The sequence below is a fragment of the Podarcis gaigeae genome, assembly GCF_964106915.1.
Source record: "Podarcis gaigeae genome assembly, chromosome: 17".
Classification (NCBI taxonomy): Eukaryota; Metazoa; Chordata; class Lepidosauria; order Squamata; family Lacertidae; genus Podarcis; species Podarcis gaigeae.
Genome location: NC_139694.1, coordinates 5,751,223 through 5,772,509, shown reverse-complemented (window position 1 = coordinate 5,772,509; position 21,287 = coordinate 5,751,223). Strand labels below are relative to the sequence as shown.

At 43.9% G+C, this 21,287-nt stretch overlaps 1 protein-coding gene and 1 long non-coding RNA gene across 4 annotated transcripts in view; one reads left to right on the top strand and one right to left on the bottom strand.

The window, feature by feature from the left end:
- The window catches only part of MELK (maternal embryonic leucine zipper kinase), a 34,815-nt gene extending 17,782 nt beyond the window's left edge, over positions 1-17,033 (bottom strand). The window contains exons 1-8 of one of the 3 annotated variants that reach the window (XM_083718883.1): positions 16,948-17,033; positions 8,997-9,091; positions 8,347-8,432; positions 7,895-8,011; positions 5,302-5,445; positions 4,053-4,121; positions 2,556-2,648; positions 1,390-1,488 (exon numbers count right to left, since the gene is read on the bottom strand). In XM_083718883.1, coding sequence (XP_083575009.1) covers positions 1,390-1,488; positions 2,556-2,648; positions 4,053-4,121; positions 5,302-5,445; positions 7,895-8,011; positions 8,347-8,432; positions 8,997-9,060 — 672 coding nt within the window. In that variant the 5' untranslated portion in view covers positions 9,061-9,091; positions 16,948-17,033. Of the gene's footprint in view, positions 1-1,389; positions 1,489-2,555; positions 2,649-4,052; positions 4,122-5,301; positions 5,446-7,894; positions 8,012-8,346; positions 8,433-8,996; positions 9,092-9,561; positions 9,848-12,456; positions 12,608-16,947 lie in introns of those variants that run through there. The other 2 variants (XM_083718881.1, XM_083718882.1) reach the window with 2 other exon arrangements.
- Positions 9,923-21,287, top strand: part of LOC310835379 — a 39,390-nt gene continuing 28,025 nt past the window's right edge. The window contains exon 1 of the long non-coding RNA XR_014559617.1: positions 9,923-10,041. This is a non-coding gene — a long non-coding RNA (uncharacterized lncRNA). The remainder of the gene's footprint in view (positions 10,042-21,287) is intronic.

Here is a 21,287-nt window from a genome sequence, read left to right as displayed (position 1 = left end):
CAGTCGAAATATATAAAAAAATTCTCCAGTAGTACCGTGGAGAACAACTAAGTTTGTTCTTGGTATAAGTTCTTGGTATGCACACGAAAGCTTATACCAAGAACAAACTTAGTCGGTCTCCAAGGTGCTACTGGAGAATTTTTTATTTTTTATATATATTACACAACTATAGTATGAGCCAACAGTACATTGCATAATCTAACTTTATCTAGTATTAGCTCACATATTAGCTGCAAGTCAAGTTACAAGAGGCAGCTGGCTACCTAACCCAGGCCTTAGAATAGCCTACTTTCATTATAAGGCCAAATCAGGAAGCCCTCAAGTCCAGCACAGAACAAACACTCAGACTGCCTTCTACAGAATCAAACCTGTAGACCATCAAGTCCAATGCTGCCTACTTTAACCGGCAACAACTCTCCAGGGTCTCAAAGCAGACGCCTCTCATCTGCTACCAGAGATTCTGGGACAACACCTAGGACCTTTTGCATGCAGAACATGTAGCCATTGAGGTTGAAGGTGTTGAGCAGAGTAAGAGGTAACCCCCTGCCTAGTGGCAGCACTAAGAGTTGTGATCAAATTAAGCACAGGCTATTGGCCAAACCTTAGGGCCATTTTGTAGACACGCTGCTGGATTTACAGCCAAGCATGATTAGGCCCAATTGATCGGCACTGTGTCAAGTTATAGTTGCACAGGTTTCTTAGGTGCTGACCTGAACATTTATCACAAGTGAGATTTAATGCACTACCCTACCTAGAGCCAGATAATACAGAGTGTGCCTTCTCACCAATATGCTCCCCCTGCCCCCTAGCAAGCAATGGGGCAGGATGTGGGGGGGAGGATGCTACAGAAGGCCTGTACCTTCTGTACTTCACAACATGGGGAGAAAAAGTCGGCACACCTCCAAGACTAATGCATGCAGCATAAAAATAATTACACGCCTGACTAAGGTGCAAAAGAAGAAATTGTTCTGGGCAGATTAAATCATGTGGGTGCTTACAGCTGAATGAGTGCTTCTGCATGCCAAAGCTGCTGCCCTGGCGTCTTGCCATGAATGAGCAGTTTTAAGAGATTCCCTCAAAGGCTGACCGAAACACAATACAAGAGCCTGGATGCCTTTCTGCTAAGATAGTCGATAGTGTCTAACAGACTACAAGAATGTTTGGGTGGGGTGGGGGAATTGAAGAAAGAACATAGCAGAATTTAAATGCCAAGATTATCCCAAGGTGGGCCTTTTAAAAAAAAGCCACTGGAATATCACAAAAGAGCATCCTGAGGCTTCCATGAGAATCATCAAGATCAAGAGAACAAGTTTTAAGAACTATGAAGGGGCTTCTTGCTGTAAATCCCCCAAACCCTGTTGGAAACAGTACATATGCCAGAATACATACCACTATTTTCTTGTAGAGCACCATAACATTATCGTCGTCGAATGGTAGAAATCCACAGAGCAGAGCAAACAAAAGCACTCCCATGCTCCAAATGTCAGCCTGGGGTGACAAGCAGGTAAGTTAGAAAAATATAAAGGTTAGTCACTTTGTGCACAAACATACCACACAGCCCTAATACACAATAATAAACAAAGTCATGGTCACCTCTGAACAGTATGGTAGGTACTGGCTATCAACTTTTGATGTTAACTGCCCAAGCCCTTGAGGTCCCCAAGCCCTTGGGGTGTTGAGGGCCACATTCAACACAAAGGTTGTACTGCTGCACTCTGGAGAGCGCAACAATCCCCAGTCTCTTGCCCAACCATGAAGCTGGAGCCGTGATCACCCCTGCAGTTGTGTGGCACACCTTGCAAGAAAGCCCTCCCCTACAGTAACAAACCCCAGCTCCCTTGCAGCTCCAAGAGGTTTCCTTTGTGGGTGGGTGAGCAAGAGACAAAGGTTGCATTCTGTGGCCCTGTGCCTTCAAAGCATTTCAGCAACAAGCCCCAGCCTTCGTCTCCAGCTTTCAATGTCCCCCAAAAGGACAGTATAATTGCAGGGATAATGCTCATCCTAGCTGCAAGATGGGGAGATTAGTTTGGAGCAAAGTAGGGCGTTGACTACCACATAATTTAAAACAGGGTGAGGTCAAGATGAAGCCTCTGCCCCTTGGGCCCTAGCACCCATAAATTTCTCAGAACCCACCACTGAGTCACTGACAACAAAGGCCAAAAGTGTGGACACTGCCACAGATATAGCCTTTCAGCAATGTATGCCATTAGAGGAGAGGTAGCACACAGCTCGTAGAGTGTTAAGACAAAAGGTTCAAGACTGGCAGGAGAGGAAGGCTTTCCTGTTCCATTTGGAGGGTGCCCCCATTGGCTACTCCATAAGGTAACAGAGGAAGATATTGCAGAAGAGGAATAAAAGATGCAACAGCACTGAAGGGATGACCAGAGACTACGACCGCATCTTTGAAGACGCTGAAAACAATATTATCCACATACACAGTTGTCACGTATGCCCCTTTAAAATGGCTCCCGCTTCAGAAAGTTAACGGACTTTGTTACATAAAATGTGTATGCAAGAGTCAGTATCGAGAAATGTTAAAGAATCTACTACAATACCTCTGAGCCAATGTAAGCTTTGCCCTGAATCAGCTCTGGTGCTGCATAGGCTGGACTTCCACAGCAAGTGCTTAGATGGTAATCCAGACCACCCTACAGCAAGAACAACATAGTAAGCTACATCTGCAACAGGACACATTTTGCATTTCACCTAGATATGGATGCAATTGACAGTGGGCATTGTCAGCCCAAAATATCTAAGATGTTAAAAGCAAAGTTGGATTGCTTCCCCAATGGGGTTAAACCAACGTTTTTGAGTCTCCCTTGACCAACTACATTCTTTCTGTGGCACCCTGATATGTCACCTCTTGCCTGCAGAGCTGGCAGCCTCTCACTTTTTTTCGAACACCTTCCCCTTGTGGTGTTCAGCCTCCTCTCTTCTCCTTGGGAATCCTCTGGGCAGCAGCAGCTGCCGCCCCTTGTCTATGAGCTGCCCCCCCTGTCCCAAAGAGAGGTGCCTCCTCACACTCCCCCACAGGGGCCTGGGAAACACCCCCGGGCAGCCCCAGAGGCTCCATCCGCCTGGGGAGCTTGTAGCCGCGACTGCTGCTGTGTAGCTGTGCAGACCTTTGGCAGGCAAAGACGTGAGAGGGCATCAGAGGAGGAAGGGAAGGGAAGAGGGACGGAGGCCAAGGCCGCCCACAGCTCCCCTGACTATCATCAAGGCATCCCAGGGTGCCACAGCACACTGGTTGAAAACCACTGGGTTAAGCTATTGCATTCTTCTCTTTCACCTTTCAGCCACTCTATGTCAGGCATCCCCAACCTTCAGGCCCTCCAGATGTTTTGGACTACAATTCCCATCATCCCTGACCACTGGTCCTGTTACCTAGGGATCATGGGAGTTGTAGGCCAAAACATCTGGAGGTCCACAGGTTGGGGATGCCTGCTCTAAATCATTATATATCTGAAGTTTGTTTGCCAACTGCAACTCTGGACACCCTAACCACCTTCTAACCCTGTTCCGTTTTAACCTGCCAAAGTACTCAAACCCACTTAAATTCAATTTAGCACACAGATAAAGAAAGGAAAGAGCTGTCTAATAACAAGCTTGTGTTCAGGATCCTGTGTTTCCAATCCTTTACCAACAGAAATTTAACAATCTGCTGAAGCCAGCAGCCCAACATTCTGCGATATTTACATGTTTTGAATTGCTTCAGTATTGTACTGGGAAGAGCCACAATGTAGGAAAGAAGATAAACCAGGATATATCATGGGGCAGCATGTCATCTGAATGCAAACCGAATCACATCACACCTTTCAGTATGAACCAAGTGAATGGCTGGGCTTCAGCATGCCCATGGCTGAGCAGAGCGATTTAAATTCAGCTTTAATCAGAATGCATCTATGGAGCAGGAAGGAAAGACAGGAAACCTCTGACATGGTTTGGTTTGGAGATGAAACAGCAATCATGTCACCTTGATGACAGCAATAGCATCCCGTGCTTTCTAGTGCCATTGGCAAAATGGCAGAGTTCATTGCTTTGCACAAACTCACCAATGGTTTTGCACAGAGACCAAAGTCGATCAGCTTCAGGTTATGCTCAGCATCAATCAGCAAGTTTTCCTGACAAGAGAGATTGCACGTTAAAGGTAAAGGTAAAGGGACCCCTGACCATTAGGTCCAGTCGTGACCGACTCTGGGGTTGCGGCGCTCATCTCACTTTACTGGCCAAGGGAGCCGGCGTACAGCTTCCGGGTCATGTGGCCAGCATGACTAAGCCACTTCTGGCAAACCAGAGCAGTGCACGGAAATGCGGTTTACCTTCCCGCTGGAGCGGTACCTATTTATCTACTTGCACTTTGACGTGCTTTTGAACTGCTAGGTTGGCAGGAGCAGGGACCGAGCAACGGGAGCTCACCCCATCACAGGGATTCGAACTGCCGACCTTCTGATCGGCAAGTCCTAGGCTCTGTGGTTTAACCCACAGCGCCACCCGCACATTAGAAGCAAGTAAATTTACACAGCAACCTTATGCTGTAAATTGTTGACGAGGAGAAAACAAACTCCAGTCAAATTCCCAACCCTAAAAACATACATAGAAAACAAAACCAGGTGGTCTCTTAGACCGAGCTAGAGAAAGAACTGGAAGAAAATCAAAAGGAATCTTTATGGAGCTTGCACTAAAATCTCTACGACACTAATTATGCTGAGTGGGATTAGAGGCACAGAATGCTCAGATGCTCTGGGAACTAAGCTGTTCACAATGCAGCTTCTATAAGGAATGAGAAAGATGTCAGTTTGGCTGGCAGCTGATGCAAGTCTTGTAGAAACCAAGGCAAATAAAAGCTAATCAAAGGAAGGGAAAGGCTGTATGTTCTATGGAAAGGGAGAAGCCTAGTTCCTAAGTTTTAGTTAAGGGATGGTGGCTGAAGGAAGTGAAACAAAGTAGACAGTGCACTGTTTGCCAGAAGCAGTTGGACAGGCAAAGCTTGGAGGACCATAGATTATGGGCAAGGGAGCATCATCTCGCTAGGTGCAGAGCCTAGGCTGCAGCATGGAAGTTCTGCCAGCTGTGGCTTCAACCGTCACAACAGCACTGTGACATGTCAACCACAAATGTGTGACTAGAGGGAAAGAGCAGTGGATATAATGGCAGTGAGGCCGAATGTCAGATACTGGGGTTTTTGGCTGTGGGTTTCTTTCATGCAAAACAGAAGGAGCAGCCAACCCAGCAAACTATTTGGAGTCTGGCATACAGCTAGTTTATTCCTAAAGAAACTCTTCTTCAACCTTCCACACTTACCGGCTTAAGATCCCTGTGAGCATACCCCTGACTGTGTACGTATGCAATGGCAGCTACAATCTGGCGGAAAAAGATGCGCGCTTCCTCTTCTGCTAAGCGATCCTTAGCAATGATGTAATCAAACAGCTCACCGCCAGGGCAGTACTGTAGTGGAAGCAGAAGGCAACAGTGTTTAAGAGGCACTGGCTAAACTTGAAGCCAACAAAACAGGCTGATAAAAACTGTCAGGATCTAGAAACCGGGAAGCTGTCAAAGATACCAAATCATTTAAGAAAAGGGCAAGCTCCTATCCTTCTGTTGATCCCTTGGGAGTTTAATATGCAGAAGGCCAATGTCTGTATTTCCAGGCAGTTCCTGTGTTCTCCATGTTGGGATACTGCCAGGGAGACAAAGGCCATCGGGCACCCAGTGTCGTCTCCGGACGATCTCCAGTCTCCCGTTGGAACAGCATCAGTCAATTAGTGACACGAGTCTCAGACGCATTCCAAGACTCATCCACGCCCTTCTCGCAGAGTTTCCACAACGGAAGATTCACCCAGGAGAGCATATTTACAGCTTTATTCAACATTGGTCAGAACAAAGGAAAAACATGACTGCTCGCATCCATGTCGAGGAAAACAGCCAGAACAAAAGTTATATACAAAACGGAAACTCCCAGTGAGCAGCAAGTATGCAGGCATGTGACACACAACAGCCTGTTCCCTTTTTAAGAAGGAACGGAAATATCCTAACACTCCAGTCCTAGCACAGTGCAACCCACCACAGAGTAGCAGCTTCTGGAATAGAAGTCAGCAAGGGCTCCACAGGTAAGGAACACATTTCTGGGAGAATCCTATCAGTGGCATGCATAAGTGTGGTACACACATCCTGAATATACCACAAGATGATTATTGAAGGGCAAGAGACCAGTGAGAGTGTGCATGATAACAAAGCATTTATATGAAATATATATACAATGAGGAAGTATGCTTCTTACAAAAAGGGCACAGAATCCTTAATCAGTATTTGGGAAGGTCTTCTAGAGGCTCAAAGCTGCAGGATGCAGCCTGTGGGGATCCTAGTTGCACCCCCACCCTCCCCACAGCTGAGACCCAATGATGAATGTGTCTTCTGTACTTAGTTTTAGTCACTCAAGAGCCTTCCTGCTCCTCTTTCCCCTGTACATTTAACTCCTTCCTAATGTCAACTGCTTGCCTTTTCTCCACACAGGAAAAGAATTTTTAAAATGCTATGTTGTGCAGTCAAGCAGGCTAACAAATCCACGTTTCTGTATTTGGTAGAGCACCACTCTGGGCACTTTTAGTGCAATATTATTTTGTATTGCCTTTATGGCATTTTATGTTTTCTTGTGTTTATATCTATTGTTGTACACCATCTTGATATTATACATGAGATGTGGCAATATAAATAAAGCAGCATGAATTATTATTACTAGAGCCACTTTGCAGAATGCAGTTTTAGAAATATTCTATTGTGCCTAATTCTAGAACCCAATGACTGAAGTTTTCATATTATTTATTTATTGAATTTATATACCGCCCTATACCCGGAGGTCTCAGGGCGGTTCACAGAACAAAATCAAAATATAAAACCACAAAATATATAATCAAAATAAAAACAGCAACCCAATAACACCCCCACAAAAAACCTACATTTTAAAAGGGCATATGAACATAGGCAAGGCGAAAAGGCTGCTTGTATTGTATTAACAAGGGCGCAGGTGGCGCTGTGGGTTAAAGCCTCAGTGCCTAGGACTTGCCGATCGAAAGGTCGGTGGTTCGAATCCCTGCGGCGGGGTGCGCTCCCGCTGCTCGGTCCCAGCGCCTGCCAACCTAGCAGTTCGAAAGCACCTCCGGGTGCAAGTAGATAAATAGGGACCGCTTACCAGCGGGAAGGTAAACGGCGTTTCCGTGTGCGGCTCTGGCTCGCCAGAGCAGTGATGTCATGCTGGCCACGTGACCCGGAAGTGTCTCCGGACAGCGCTGGCCCCTGGCCTCTTGAGTGAGATGGGCGCACAACCCCAGAGTCTGTCAAGACTGGCCCGTACGGGCAGGGGTACCTTTACCTTTACCTATTGTATTAACATGCTGGAAGAGGGTTTTGCTTGCAGCTTACATGCATGCAGGTTGATACCAAAATACAAGGCGGCATGATGAGACGCTTTTTGTCCCCATCCTGCTATGTCCCCAAGACTACAGGCACTGATCCCCTCCCTAGACAAGTAACAAAGAGGGGCCTTCCAAGAACCTGACACAAAACTCTGGGCCAGCATTCTTGCTGGTTTGAACAGTGCCAAAAGACCAGTTGCAAACTAGCCCTGTTAGGTTGTATACCTGCCACCACTACTTAGTCCAACAGCTTGGAACAGGAGACCCTCCATGACTTAATCAGACAACATTAAGATTTCAAGGAGTAAGAGGTAAAAGTTCTGCCCCAAATGACAACATACCAAATGGCTCCCACTGTGAAGGACCAAGAGAAAGATCCTGAAAAGATGCCAATAGTGACTGACAGGGACTATTTCAGGCTCCTGAAACATTTTAGTCTTAAGCAGAAAATATTTTAAAAAGCAGAATGAGGTTTCAAATCTTACCTCTAGAATCATGAATATCTTCTTTGGTGTCTCAATCACCTGGTATAACCGACAAATGTTCTGGTGGCTTAAGCTCTTCATGGCTTCGATTTCTGTTTTGACGCGAGGCAAATCATCCTAAGAGATGAAAGGTTTGTGGGATTTCCAGATAATAGCATGCCACAATAGAGAAACTTCCTCTACATTTTCCCCACCCCATCCTGTTAGATCATGCTTATGCGATTGTATTTTAAAAGCAACAATTAAATGCCACTTTAAGGTCTCAGTTATGGAAACGCACTGCCCAGGTAGTGCTAACAGAGCTCAACATAGTTCCAGAAGCTTTGATGCAGAGCTTGAAATCTGAATTCCCTTATGGCCACAAACGTGCAGTTTCACATTAACAAGTTGTACGATTAGAACCTTATTTGTACAAAGGAAACCCATCCTTTCCCAGCAAGAAAGTCACTCACCCCCAGAGACAGTTTGTCCATTATTTTTATTGCAACCTGTTCTCCAGTAAGTAGGTGACGAGCCAGTTTAACCTTTGCAAAACCACCTACAGTAAGGAAAGAAAAAAGGCAAGGCTACAGATTTAACACTAGTGAGCAACTCCTTGTTAAAGATCTATATCCCTACATGGTACCATCTCTGTTCTTTGTACTTCTGCCTCAAAACCCTGTGAAACCTTTGGCTTAACCCCTTATCTTCAACTGTAACATCCAGCCTAAGCACTAGATGTTTCTGAGTTAACATATATTTATATCTTGTATGCTTTAACAGTCCCTCCATCCCCTCTGCTGCTTCACACTGTCCACATTGAGGCTGGAAGCTCCTCTTACAGCTCTTAACCGAGAGTACAGTCCCAAATGCATTTATTGGGTTGCTCACCACATCAAACTAGTGGGACTGACTTCTGCAAAAGCATGCTTAGATGTTGCAGTAAATCTGAAAGGAAAAGCAATATTAAATACTACCTCCCTTTAACAATCATCTAAATTGTTTTTCATTTTATTCATGTTGTGAACTACTGCTTTTTGACAAAACAAATCTATAAAGCAAGCTACGTTTTCATAGCTCTTTATTTAGAGCAGCTTTTATTTGAAATCATCAAGGAGCATACCTGTACCAACAGTTTCGTGTAGTTCATAATACTTGAGTAGCTCCTCATAGTCATCCATAGCCATGCTGAGAGGCAAGACTTTCTCCTTTAGGCACCTGAGAGAACAGAAAAGTGACCACTGATGCCACAAAGGTCACAGCAGCAAAACACTATAAGTACAATATAAACACTTACTTATTTATATTTTTAATTTTTTTAAAAAAGAAATAAGAACTATACCTTTCATCTAAACTGACTTTAGGGTAAATTCTACAAGCACTTTTAAATACTTGAATATATTACTAACACATTATGGTTTTTTTTAGAAAAAACATGCAAGATATACCTAATAAATACTTTACCAGTGTTTCCCAACCTTCTGCCTCCAGCTGTTTTTGAACTACAACTCCCATCATCCCTGACTAGCAAGACCAGTGGCAAGGGATGATGGGAATTGTAGTCCAAAAACAGCTGGAGGCACAAGGTTGGGAAACACTGCTTTAGTCAATCTTTGTGAAAACTCATCACTAAAAAAGGAAGTGGCAGGGTGGGGGTGGGGGAGAAGAAGGGAAAACCAGATGATTACCGTTGGGGATGGAAACAAGGCGTCTGGGTCTTCTTGGCTGGACCAGACCTCCCTGTCAAATCTCTTCTTGATCTGTCAAATCAAAGTCAGCACAGCAGGCAATACTGCCTGCTTGAAATGGGCAAAACTAGCTCATTAGGTGGGGTAATTAATGTAGTGCCCTCCAGCTGTGGACGAACTATAACTCCCACCATCCCCAGCCATTGACTATGCTGGCTGGGGTTGATGGGAGTTGTAGTCCAACACATCTACAGAGCCCTACCCCTTGTTAGACCAGCCCTGTCATAAGGCATAGTCCTGCTCATTTCCCAGTGACATCACAATATACCCTTGGTCACCATCACCAAGCCTCACTCCTCCAGCACACCACAGCCTGATGCTTCAAAAGAAAGCTTTTGCTGTCTTCCTTTTTCTTCAGAATATCCCACACTATGAGCCAGATATCTACATCTTTGAATTGATTATACTCAGAAAAGCGAAGTAAGAATGGCATGCTAGTTTCTCATTGTTTACATTAGGCTGCAACAGTTATTGTCTGCCTTCCAAGGAAGGTCATTTGTATTGCCTGATCCATTTCTTCCAGCAGTGCTGCCAACCTCTACATGCTGAAAAAGTGATACAGAGGATAAATGTACCTTCTTATCTCCTACCTCTCATCAAAGGGGGATACAAATGGCACATATTTGGCCTAACCTATTTCACCCCCTATAAGCGATATGCACAAGCCAAATGAAGACATCATAGGAATGGGGAGAAGTAGGATCACATGTGCTATCGCTGTCCTTGGCATTTATGTCTAGTCTCCCCCACCCAAATGATCTCTACCCTGCATTCACATACATCAAACCTGCACACATACATACAGATCAACGTGCAAAAGGGTGTGATCTCACTCCCTGTCCCTGCACAGATTCTTGAACCCCAGATCTCACAATTAAATCCCCAATACAGTCATACCTCGGGATAAATACGCTTCAGGATAAGTATTTTCGGGTTGCACTCCGCGGTGACCCAGAAGTAACGGAGCACATTACTTCTGGGTTTCGCCGCTCGCGCAGTCAAAAATGACGTCACGCGCATGTAAAGCGGTAAAACGTGACCCGTGCATGCGCAGACGCGTCTTACGTTCTATTCAGGATGCGAACGGGGCTCCAGAATGGATCCCGTTCGCATCCCGAGGTACCACTGTACAGATACAAGAATTCATGTTCAATTGCTTTCTGCTTCTTTGAGACTCATACTTTACATTTCTCTACAAGCTTGCACAGAGAGCATAAAAAGCATCATCTAACTGAAGATCTGAGTCGCCAATATTTTATAGCCCATATTTTACACTGGCTCCTTAGCAGCAATGGAACCTCACCAACTTGGGGAACGATCAAAGATACTCCTGCAGATGATATCAATGACCAAGCAGGAATATAAGGGTTCAGGAAATCCCCAAGGTATCCTGGATTCAAGTTGTTCAGGGCTTCGTAAATAAATACAAAAACCATGAACCTAGCTCAGTAGCAGCTAAGCACCCAGTGCAGCTGTTTTAACAATGACATCACATGTTCTTGTAATGCGAGCTCCATGATTGAGTGGGGATTTGAACCCTGATCTCCCAGGTCCTAGTCCAACACTCTAACCACTACACCACACTGGCTTCCTAGAGCACTTCTGCTATGGGGCAGCTATATAAATTAAGAAGGTAAGTAAATTTGGAGAAAGCAAAATGTCACTTAGAGAAGGATCTGAAATATTTCCCCTGAAGCGTGGAATCTATTCTGGATTGTTTCATTTAATGTTTTAATGTGTTGTACACTATTCTGAGATCTCTCCCCTTTAAATATAAGGCGTTATAGAAATGAAATGAATAATTAAAAAAAACCTCAAGGGGGGGGCAACAACACACCAAACTGCTGTAAACTGTAGGCACTGTCCTGCCATATGTCTCATTAGTTGTTCTTGTTTCATCTGTAATCTGCCTTGAATCCTTGGGCCAGTCACCATCTCTTAGAAATGACCTACCTCACAGGGTTCTTGTTGAGGACAAAATGGGGAGAACCACGTACACCACTTTTGAGATCTTTGAAAGATAAAGGTGGTACAGTGCTACCTCAGGTTACAGATGCTTCAAGTTACAGACTCCACCAACCCAGAAATATATACCTCGGGTTAAGAACTTTGCAGCAGCAGCAGCAGCAGCAGGAGACCCCATTAGCTAAAGTGGTACTTCAGGTTAAGAACGGACCTCCAGAACAAATTAAGTTCTTAACCCAAGGTACCACTGTAGATAAATGTAATTAAAAAGTGAGTTCCTGTCAGGGGAAAAGCTGGGGTATATATATATATATTGTGTGTGTGTGCATATATATACAGTAGCAATCAATACTGTATATATATATATACACACACACACACACACACACACACACAGTAGCAGTCAGTGCTTTTTTTCTGGGGGTACGCATACCCCTAAACATTTTGTGAATCTTTGTCCTTTTACTGTATTTATTTTTCCCGATTCGAACTATAAAATGGTGCTTTTCTTGAGTCAAAATGAGAGTGCCCCTAAACAGTATTTTAGGGGGGGGGGAATCACTGGTAATAATAATAATAATAATAACCCCTTGCAATGCAGGGATCCTTCTGGTAAACAGCCAGAGGCACTGACTCGCTGAGCGTTTTGGGTTAAAACGCGCGTCAATAAAATACGATATTTTCCCCTCACTTTATTATTATTATTATTTTTTAATTTGCTTTTTTAAAAAAATAAAAAAAATAAATTTTAATTGCCCTTACTAGCAGGTAAACGAAGGTCTGCCTGTCGGCTCGCCTTTTATCGATGCCCGCGGAGCCCGAGGGAAAAGGCCCCTCGAGCTCCATAGCGACTTAGCGCGCATTACTTACCAGGTTAAAATCACAGCAGCCACAAAACCCCTCAGCCGCCTATGGCATCCGAGCCGAGAGCAACGGCGTCCCGGAGGCAGCCAAGGATTTAAAATTCCCGGACGGCGCCAGCACTTCCGCCCTCCATCCAAACAAACGCGGCGTTCTGGCCGGAAAAGGCGGGCCTGGCCGAAAGGGCCCATGGGAGGAAGGTCAGGAGAACGAAAAAAGATGGGGGAATGTCGGCCATTGGTCCGCCATGATGGGTGTTCCGTGGGGGGGGTTGGGGGGGGAGAGGTTTTTTTTAGAGAGAGTCGGTTTTTAGTTTATTTACTGATGTAGTTTTGGGCGTCACTTGAGTTTCTTGTAAAACAGAAGCTTTCCTTAGCGAACCGAATTTAATAACGGGGAGAAAACGCCTCCTGGCCAAAGTTAATGGCCGTGAAAGGTTGCTTCTTATTTCAGTAGGAGAAAGAAAGTAAAATATGTTTAAAGCGCTTAATCCTACGTGGATCGTATTTCTAACTGATTGCTGACTAAACAAGCCTGGGTAAATTTTGCGGGATTTCTTCCTAAGTGTAGGAGCAGCAAAGACGCCCACAGCTGCTTTGATTAGTTTGTCAAGTGGCTGGATATTTATGAAGACTTATCCCTAGGATGTTTTTAAGCACTGAAATAACTGCAACTTATGATCAAATCTAGTGTTGCATTTTATTTTTTGGTCTGACCCCTCCCTCTAAAGAAGTGTGGTGACGAAAACTAGTTTTCAGCACTGCAAATTTCCCTAACCGCCCGCTTGCCCTGTAATATGTTGCAATTGTCAAACTCGTTGTCAGTTTCTCTAATGCCTTTGGCTGTTGCTCTTACTCGCCCCTGCTCATTGCTCTGGTAAAACTGAATGCTTTCCATAAAGTGTGTGTGTGTGTAAAATGGACAAACAGCAGCTGAGCAGCTCTGAAAATGAGCATTTTTTTCCAAAGGGAGAAAACTGGGATTTGCATAATTTCGATTAACTATTTAAAAGCACAAGTAGTTGGATTTAGCTTCCTTGGATCATCCAGAAATCTCACAACAAACATGGAGAAAGCAAGGTAGTATTTTATACATCCTAGCCTAATGGCACGCCTAGCTGGCGTGCTCTGGTCCATGGGGTCACGAAGGGTCGGACACGACTAAACGACTAAACAACAACAACAGCCTAATGGAAAAATAAGTTTTAGTGGTGTGGATCACTTTTCTCTGAACGTTGCTGTGCTTATTTTATTCCTCGAAGGAAGTATTTTACCAGCATTTTTTACATACAGACCAGCTGGTGGCAGTAGACTACTGTTCATTTTCTGAACCAAACTTCCCCAGATGTTTGTACAGGTCTGCAAGTCTTCAGTATTGCGCTCCATCTGCACAACCATGATTAACAAATTTGCAGCACTATATTTTTAACTGCCTTTATAAACAGTTTCATTTTGCACATTCCAAATACCTTTGGCAGCAAATCTATCAGTTCTCAAGGATCTTAAGAGCATATTTTACTGTGCTGTGAACTTTCATAGACAGAAGACAAGACAAACAAAAAAAAAACCACTTAGCCCTCTGTCATTCCATGGAATCAAAACTTTCTTCCCCAGTCCAACATCTAAGCTGCAGGGAAATGTAATCTTTTCCAGCATTGCAATGTCCAAGCCACTGATACAAGGGTCGTTTCCACCCCATCATGTATTTTACAACTTGGTGTAATACGTGTCAGTGACATCAGTGGTTGCAAGAGTTGTTCTCTGTCTTGTACCATACGTAAACTACGTATTATTACTGGACTTCTTCAGAAACTGAACACTTCTGGAGTGATGTAACACAATCAGAGAGTTTTACCAAAATAAATAAATAAAGTCACCGATTAAAAAATTAATACAAATCTGTAGTTTTATGTACTTGGCTGTGATAATTAATTGTTTGCAGAGGCATCAAACAAGGCAGCTTGCAACTGGCTTTGCTTTTTCTTCTTCATCGCAACCTAAAGGGATAAAGGTAAAGGTACTCCTGCCCGTACGAGCCAGTCTTGACAGACTCTGGGGTTGTGCGCCCATCTCACTCAAGAGGCCAGGGGCCAGCGCTGTCCGGAGACACTTCCGGGTCACATGGCCAGCGTGACATCGCTGCTCTGGCGAGCCAGAGCCGCACACGGAAACGCCGTTTACCTTCCCGCTGGTAAGCGGTCCCTATTTATCTACTTGCACCCGGAGGTGCTTTCGAACTGCTAGGTTGGCAGGCGCTGGGACCGAGCAGCGGGAGCGCACCCCGCCGCAGGGATTCGAACCGCCGACCTTTCGATCGGCAAGTCCTAGGTGCTGAGGCTTTAACCCACAGCGCCACCTGTGTCCCACCTAAAGGGATACTTTCCCCCTTTAAAAGATATGATAAAAGGCATAATTCAAGCAGTGGCATGGTACAACTTTGGCTGGTCTGTTCTATCCTTCCCCTCATCGCTCAATTAATTTGCTAATTCTTTCCAGGGATATTTAATTACAGTTAGGTCTGTTCAGTTACTGGGCAATATTTGAATCTCCTAGAATTCTCGTACATGTGCAAGTGTCTTTCTGACCATTGGACTTCATGCCTGTCCAAACTCTCTTTTATTGTTTTGATACTCTAATTGTGTGAGCTCTCCTGGAACCAGTACCACTGAAGGGTGGTATATAAATATTTCAAATAAAGTAAGCGTGGATGCTTACCTAAAGCCCTCCTGCCTGCGATTCTATGCTTGATTACCTGACACGCATAAGAGGTAACAGCCCGAGATGTGTATGAACAAAGGCTTTATATTGATTTTTTTTGAGGGCTGTATTAAATCATACTTAGTGGAACGCAACCGTTGCTTTGCAGTAAAATACATTACAGGATAAAAAACCTTTCTGTGATCTAAATCAGTCTCAGCTCTTTAATGGTATATAGTTAAAGGAGTATACTAATGCATTTTATTGCCTGACCCCATTTCTTTTACAGCAGGTGAGCCCAGCATACTTTAAGACCATTGTTGTATTCATGTTCTCTTTTACAATACCATTAATGAATTATCATTCTCTAATTTGAAGTTTTAATTATGGCCTGGGGTGCTGCTCCCTTATTTCTGGTTAGTGAGAGGGAGCTGTCTTCTTGACCCAATCACTTGCTCTCTGTAGAGAATATAAATTTTAAAATGTATGATTGGAAGGATTTTTTTTAACTGTGATTGCCTGTCTCTGGTCCTTTTTCGTTAGCACGGTATTTGCACTTCTCAAATCACTCTCTTTACATCAATACTCACTTAATAAGTCACCCGAAATATTTGTTGGGAAATGATTTTATGGTGTAGGCACTGACTACATTCAGTTCAAACTACTTGAGTAGCTGTGGGAAGGGAGGTGGATTTCATATTGGGGGTCATTTGGAAACAGATGGAACAGAAAACTTCCAATATCATGATGCTTTTATAGAAATGTGACTGCACTTGGAGTGCTGTGTCCAGTTCTGGCTGCCTGGCTTGAAAAAAAGAGATTGTCGAGCTTGAAAAGGGGCAGTTAAAATGATTAAGGGGCTGGAGAAGCTCCCCTGTAAGGAAACATTACAGTGTTTTGGGCTTTTTAGTTTAGGAGAAAGGGAAATATCATTGTGACATGATAGATGTGAATGAATTGGATTGTGCTTGGTATGAAGGAAGTGGATAAGGAGAAGTTTCTTTCTCAAAACTGTACTAGGACCTAGGATCATCTGCTGAACCTGAATGCTGGGGAAATCAGGAAATGCTTCATCCCATGGTGTATACAGGGCCAGCTCACTCATGAGGCAAGGTGAGGCGACCTCCTCAGGTGGCAGAATCCACAGGGGTAACCAATCCAGATGTAGATCTTTATTTCCCCCATATTACTGATGTAGATCTTCACTTACTCTTCCTTGTCAGTCAGGGGGGATGGGAGCCATTTTGGGGTTCACCTCCGGTGCCACAGTGTCTTGGGCTGGCCCTGAGTAAGCTGCAGAATTAAACCGTTAAATGGGTTAAACTGTAGAATTCACTGTCACAAGATGGAGTGGTGTTTGCCAAGTTGGGTGGTTTAAAAGGGGAATAAATATATGTGGAGGCTAAGGCTATCCATAGGGACTGTTCTTAATTTTGTTATTTTTTATAGTTTATGCTCATCTTGTGTGAGCCACTTTGGGAAGGCTATGCCTTAAAAGGCACCATAAAATTATTTCTACAGATGAAAATGAATAAAATGTAGAATTTTCCATCAATGCCAAAATGCGGAAGAATGGACGTTCCTTTTCAACATGCTGCAAAGGAGATGGAAGAGCAGAAATCCATTTAAGGTCATGGGGAGAGAGGGACCAGGGGAAGTTATCGCTCCTCACCTGGGCCATACCAAAGGGGCCAGGATGAACTAAGAGCCTCAAAGCCTAAACCAACAAACATTAAACTCCACTGGTCTATTCCTCCCCACTTAAAACAAGCACCCTGTGTGTGGCTTGGTGATCAACACTTACTCTGAACTCTTTCTTAGCTACTGTGACAGTAGTGTTGATTCAGTCACAAGCAAACAAGGGCGATAGTTGGCACCAGCAGGATCCACCATCAGGAGTGACCCAAAATGCTTCTGCCAACAGTCTAATCCCAGACAGTAAAAGAGCAACATTAGAATGTTGCAGCCTCCATCACAAAGAGTTGGTTCCATTTGAAACTGCATTGTCATGACGACCATGTCAACACTCAACAGCATTGCAATTCCGAGTAGCAACTTTCCTTTTCATTGTTAAAAATAAGAAACCAAGCAGATGCAACATAGGAACAAATTTCTCTCCAGGCTTGTAGGGTCGTAATGGACCTTCCAGTAAATAATGAAAGGTTCATTAATTAATAAAGTCAGATCCATATCTTCTATAGATGGCATCAGCATGTCCATTTCTGCCGGTTTCAGAGATTTCAATAACTACACTCAGATCATTGGCAAAGTTGGGTTTCCCCAATAGCAAGTCCCAAAGCATTCTGCAGGTATTGATTAGCTGACAAATGGGATTTCAAAATATTGGGACTATTTTCTTCAATTGCATTGAACAATATCAATGCGGAATTGAGAAGTGGCCAGTTTAATTTATCCCCAATATTTTTGCACCTGTCAACTTGCCCGCCACATATGAACCAGTTCTGCATAGGGTGTCCTGTCTGTCCAACGTTTAAATCATTATGTAGAAAACATCCTATTCACCCTTGCTGGGGCCAAGGGGCTGCTAATTCGAAAGCTGACTGAACATGGCACTCAGCCACTTTCAGGTGGATACTTGTTGTCTCAGGGCTGGCCCAAGACATTTTGCCACTTGAGACAAAGGACAAAATGGCACCCTTCCATGACGTACAGAAATGAACTTGATTGGTAGCTGGCTTTAACTTCCACACTGATCATTGGACAGGACCCTCCATTGTAACTAAGGGCAGACTGTGTGGAGCACACAGATTGGTCCTCCAACATCTTACTACCACTCCACCTTGCTGCCCCACCCACCGCCTGAAGTGGCTGCCTCACTCTGTCTAATGGTAGAGCCACCAAGTTTTCTATCCTCAATTAGCATGTTAGATGATTAATCCTGAGAGGCTGAGTTTTTCTCTCATCACTTTTCCATTCTGAAATCTTCACGGGCACATTATCTGTAGACATCCAGATGAAAGGGATCAGAATAATCATTGGTTGCCAATGTTTTAGAAGAGAGGTTCGAATCTAACATAATGGATACTGATCTCTGCGGGGTCTTGCTATTTAGCAACCCTCGTCAGCAACAAAATGCATTTTATTTTGAAGATGCATAAGAACCTAGCCAATTATCATCATCAATGTCTTTCTTTAGAAAGCAGGGGGCAGGAAGATGTGTCTGGTGGGAGTGGTGGTGGTGAGAGACGTCTGATTGCACTATCAGTGCAGATTGCAATGGGCATATTTATTCTCACTCCTGAAGGGAAAACGTTCGGTGGTTCGCTTTCACCTTTTATAGAGCTTTCATTAGCCATGATTCACGATAAAGTCAATGCAACAGGCAGGTGTGCTTTTGTTTAATGCAGGATACCATGACCCACACTGCATTTGGGTAACCGTTAACCATAACTACCTACTTGTTGGTGGGTGCAGATGAGAACCTCTTCAGCCTGTTCCAAACCAATTGCATAGGCTGTGACAAGCTTTTGGACCCGTTTCAAAATACTAGGTTTTACCTTTTGAAGCCTTTCATCCCGTAGAGCAAGCATACCATAGACCTCTCCCTTTACTAGTATGCTCACCTTACCTGCTCCAAGACCCCTCCATTCGGGAAGTATAGCCGTCATCTGTATTGCACAAAAGAAGGCTTTCTGTGTGGTTGAGCTGTTTCCATAGGACAACCTCCTTCAAGATGCCAGCTCAGCTGGTAATAATAATAATAATAATAATAATAATAATAATAATAATATCTATACCCCGCCCTCCCCGGCCAGAGCTGAGTTCAGGGCGGCTAACACCAATAAAATCACAGTAAAAACATAATAGGGAGGAAAGAGTGGGGGGGGGGTAAACCCAATTTAAAATACAGGTTAAAATGCAATTTAAAATGCAGCCTCATTTTAAAGTAGCTGATAAATCAAGACCATAACGGGAGGGAAAAATAAGGGTCAGACCAAGTCCAAACCAAAGGCCAGGCGGAACAGCTCTGTTTTGCAGGCCCTGCGGAAAGTTGTCAAGTCCAATAAGGGCCCTAGTCTCTTGTGACAGAGCGTTCCACCACGTCGGGGCCAGTGCTGAAAAGGCCCTGGCCCTGGTTGAAACCAATCTAACCTCCTTGAGGCTCGGGACGTCCAAAGTGTTGTTATACCTTAAGGTCCTCCGCGGGGCATATCAGGAGAGGCGGTCCCATAGGTAGAGCATGAGACTTAAAGAGTCATGAGTTCGAGGACCACGTTGGGCAAAAGATTCCTGCATTGCAGGGGAATTGGACTAGATGGCCCTCGTGATCCCTTCCAGCTATACAGTTCTAACATTCTAAGATTCTTAGCTTCCTCCTAGCTTTAGCTTTCAGGTTTTTATACAAAGCTCAGTTGTTTAGAAAGGACTTTGGCTAGAAAAAGGAATGCATTGTTGCTTTGGTAAGGGAGCCACATTTCTGCTTTGAAGAACTGTCAAAGCATAGTCCTCTGTTTTGAAATAGTCCTCTCTTTGAAGGACTTCTGAGTCCAGACCTGGACTCAAAAGCATCATAAGAAAGGGAGAACAAAGGCACTTTAAATTGCTCTTCTACAGCAGCACATGGGCAGCAAACTGAGCAGGTATAGATGTTGCAAGGCTAGTCTTTCCCCTTACGGGGAGAAGGGTTACATTTCTGTTTAAATTATAGGGATTATTTCCAGATTTGCATCTATACGTATGAACTAGACAATTTAATGCAAAAAATGTGTGTTTCCCCCCCTTTTTTATTTAAACTAGACAACATTTAAACTTGCAGTATTAAGAAAGTTTGACACATGGGAACCATAAGGACAGGTGGACCTACAAGACCATAGTCAGTCATATATGCAAGATATTTTTTTTAATAGCACAAAGTAAAGAATGCAATAATACAACTGTTTTTGGGCTGCCACCAAATTTCTCCCCAAGGTAAATTTGAGGAAATGTTGAAGGTTCTGCTCATGCAAAAACCCATAGGAATTTTACAGTTAAATCAAAAGGACTGCTGGTGAAAATTAGTGTAATTTCTCAAGGAGTGCTGCTACTAAAGTGAAATCCAAGTCCAAAATATAGAGAGTTGGGAAGATGAAACAAACCAGTTGTAGGATGCTCAAATGAAGGTTGATATAATCACTGATGTTTCTCAAAGTAGGGTAAAGGGTGACACAACTCTAACTCATTTCAAATAACCAATGGGTGAAAATATTTGTTTTCTCCGGTATGATTTCTTTTGTTGTTGTTGTTTAGTCGTGTCCGACTCTTCGTGACGCCCTGGACCAGAGCACACCAGGCACTTCTGTCTTCCACTGCCTCCCGCAGTTTGGTCAAACTCATGCTGGTAGCTTCGAGAACACTGTCCCACCATCTCGTCCTCTGTCGTCCCCTTCTCCTTGTGTCCTTCAATCTTTCCCAACATCAGGGTCTTTTCCAGGGAGTCTTCTCTTCTCATGAGGTGGCCAAAGTCTTAGAGCCTCAGCTTCAGGATCTGTCCTTCCAGTGAGCACTTTCTTCTTTCTTTCATGATTTCTTTTATTTTATACCAAATTGGTTCATTTCTTAGTCCATAATCTGTAATGTAAGCTACCTTTCCAATGGTAGTTTTAAGGCAGACGAACCAACCCTAGCCTATAAGATAAACAGCAGATAGATTCCCTTGCACCGTCATTTCCTGCATCTCCATCCCCCTGCATTGTTTTTGCCTTGAAAAATGACTCTGGTGCACACAGGCCTGGCCTACAGGGAATCTCGTGGTTGTATTACATTACCGAACGCTGACTGGTGTAAGTCGCAATCCATCAAAGATCGAAGAAACCAAAGGCAAATCAAAGAGATTCCTTGGCAGAGGGTGTTTCAACAAGCATGCTTGCTCCAGAGTCAAAAGAAGATGTTTTAAGATAGTTCCTTAAGAAGTCTTGCCACCTTTCCTGCCTTAATTTTCCCACATGCTTTTCACACCCATGTGTACAAAGCATGTTAATCAAAAGGCAACGCCGTGGCACGGTAACAGAGAAATTCTATGGTTTTCATTTGTATAGTTCCTTTAAGATGAAGGGGACTGCAGTTGCACAAATGTGAATGTTTAACTGCTTCTAAAGTGTTGAGCCAATCCCACAATAGCCTTCCCTTCTATATCCCTGCCTTGCA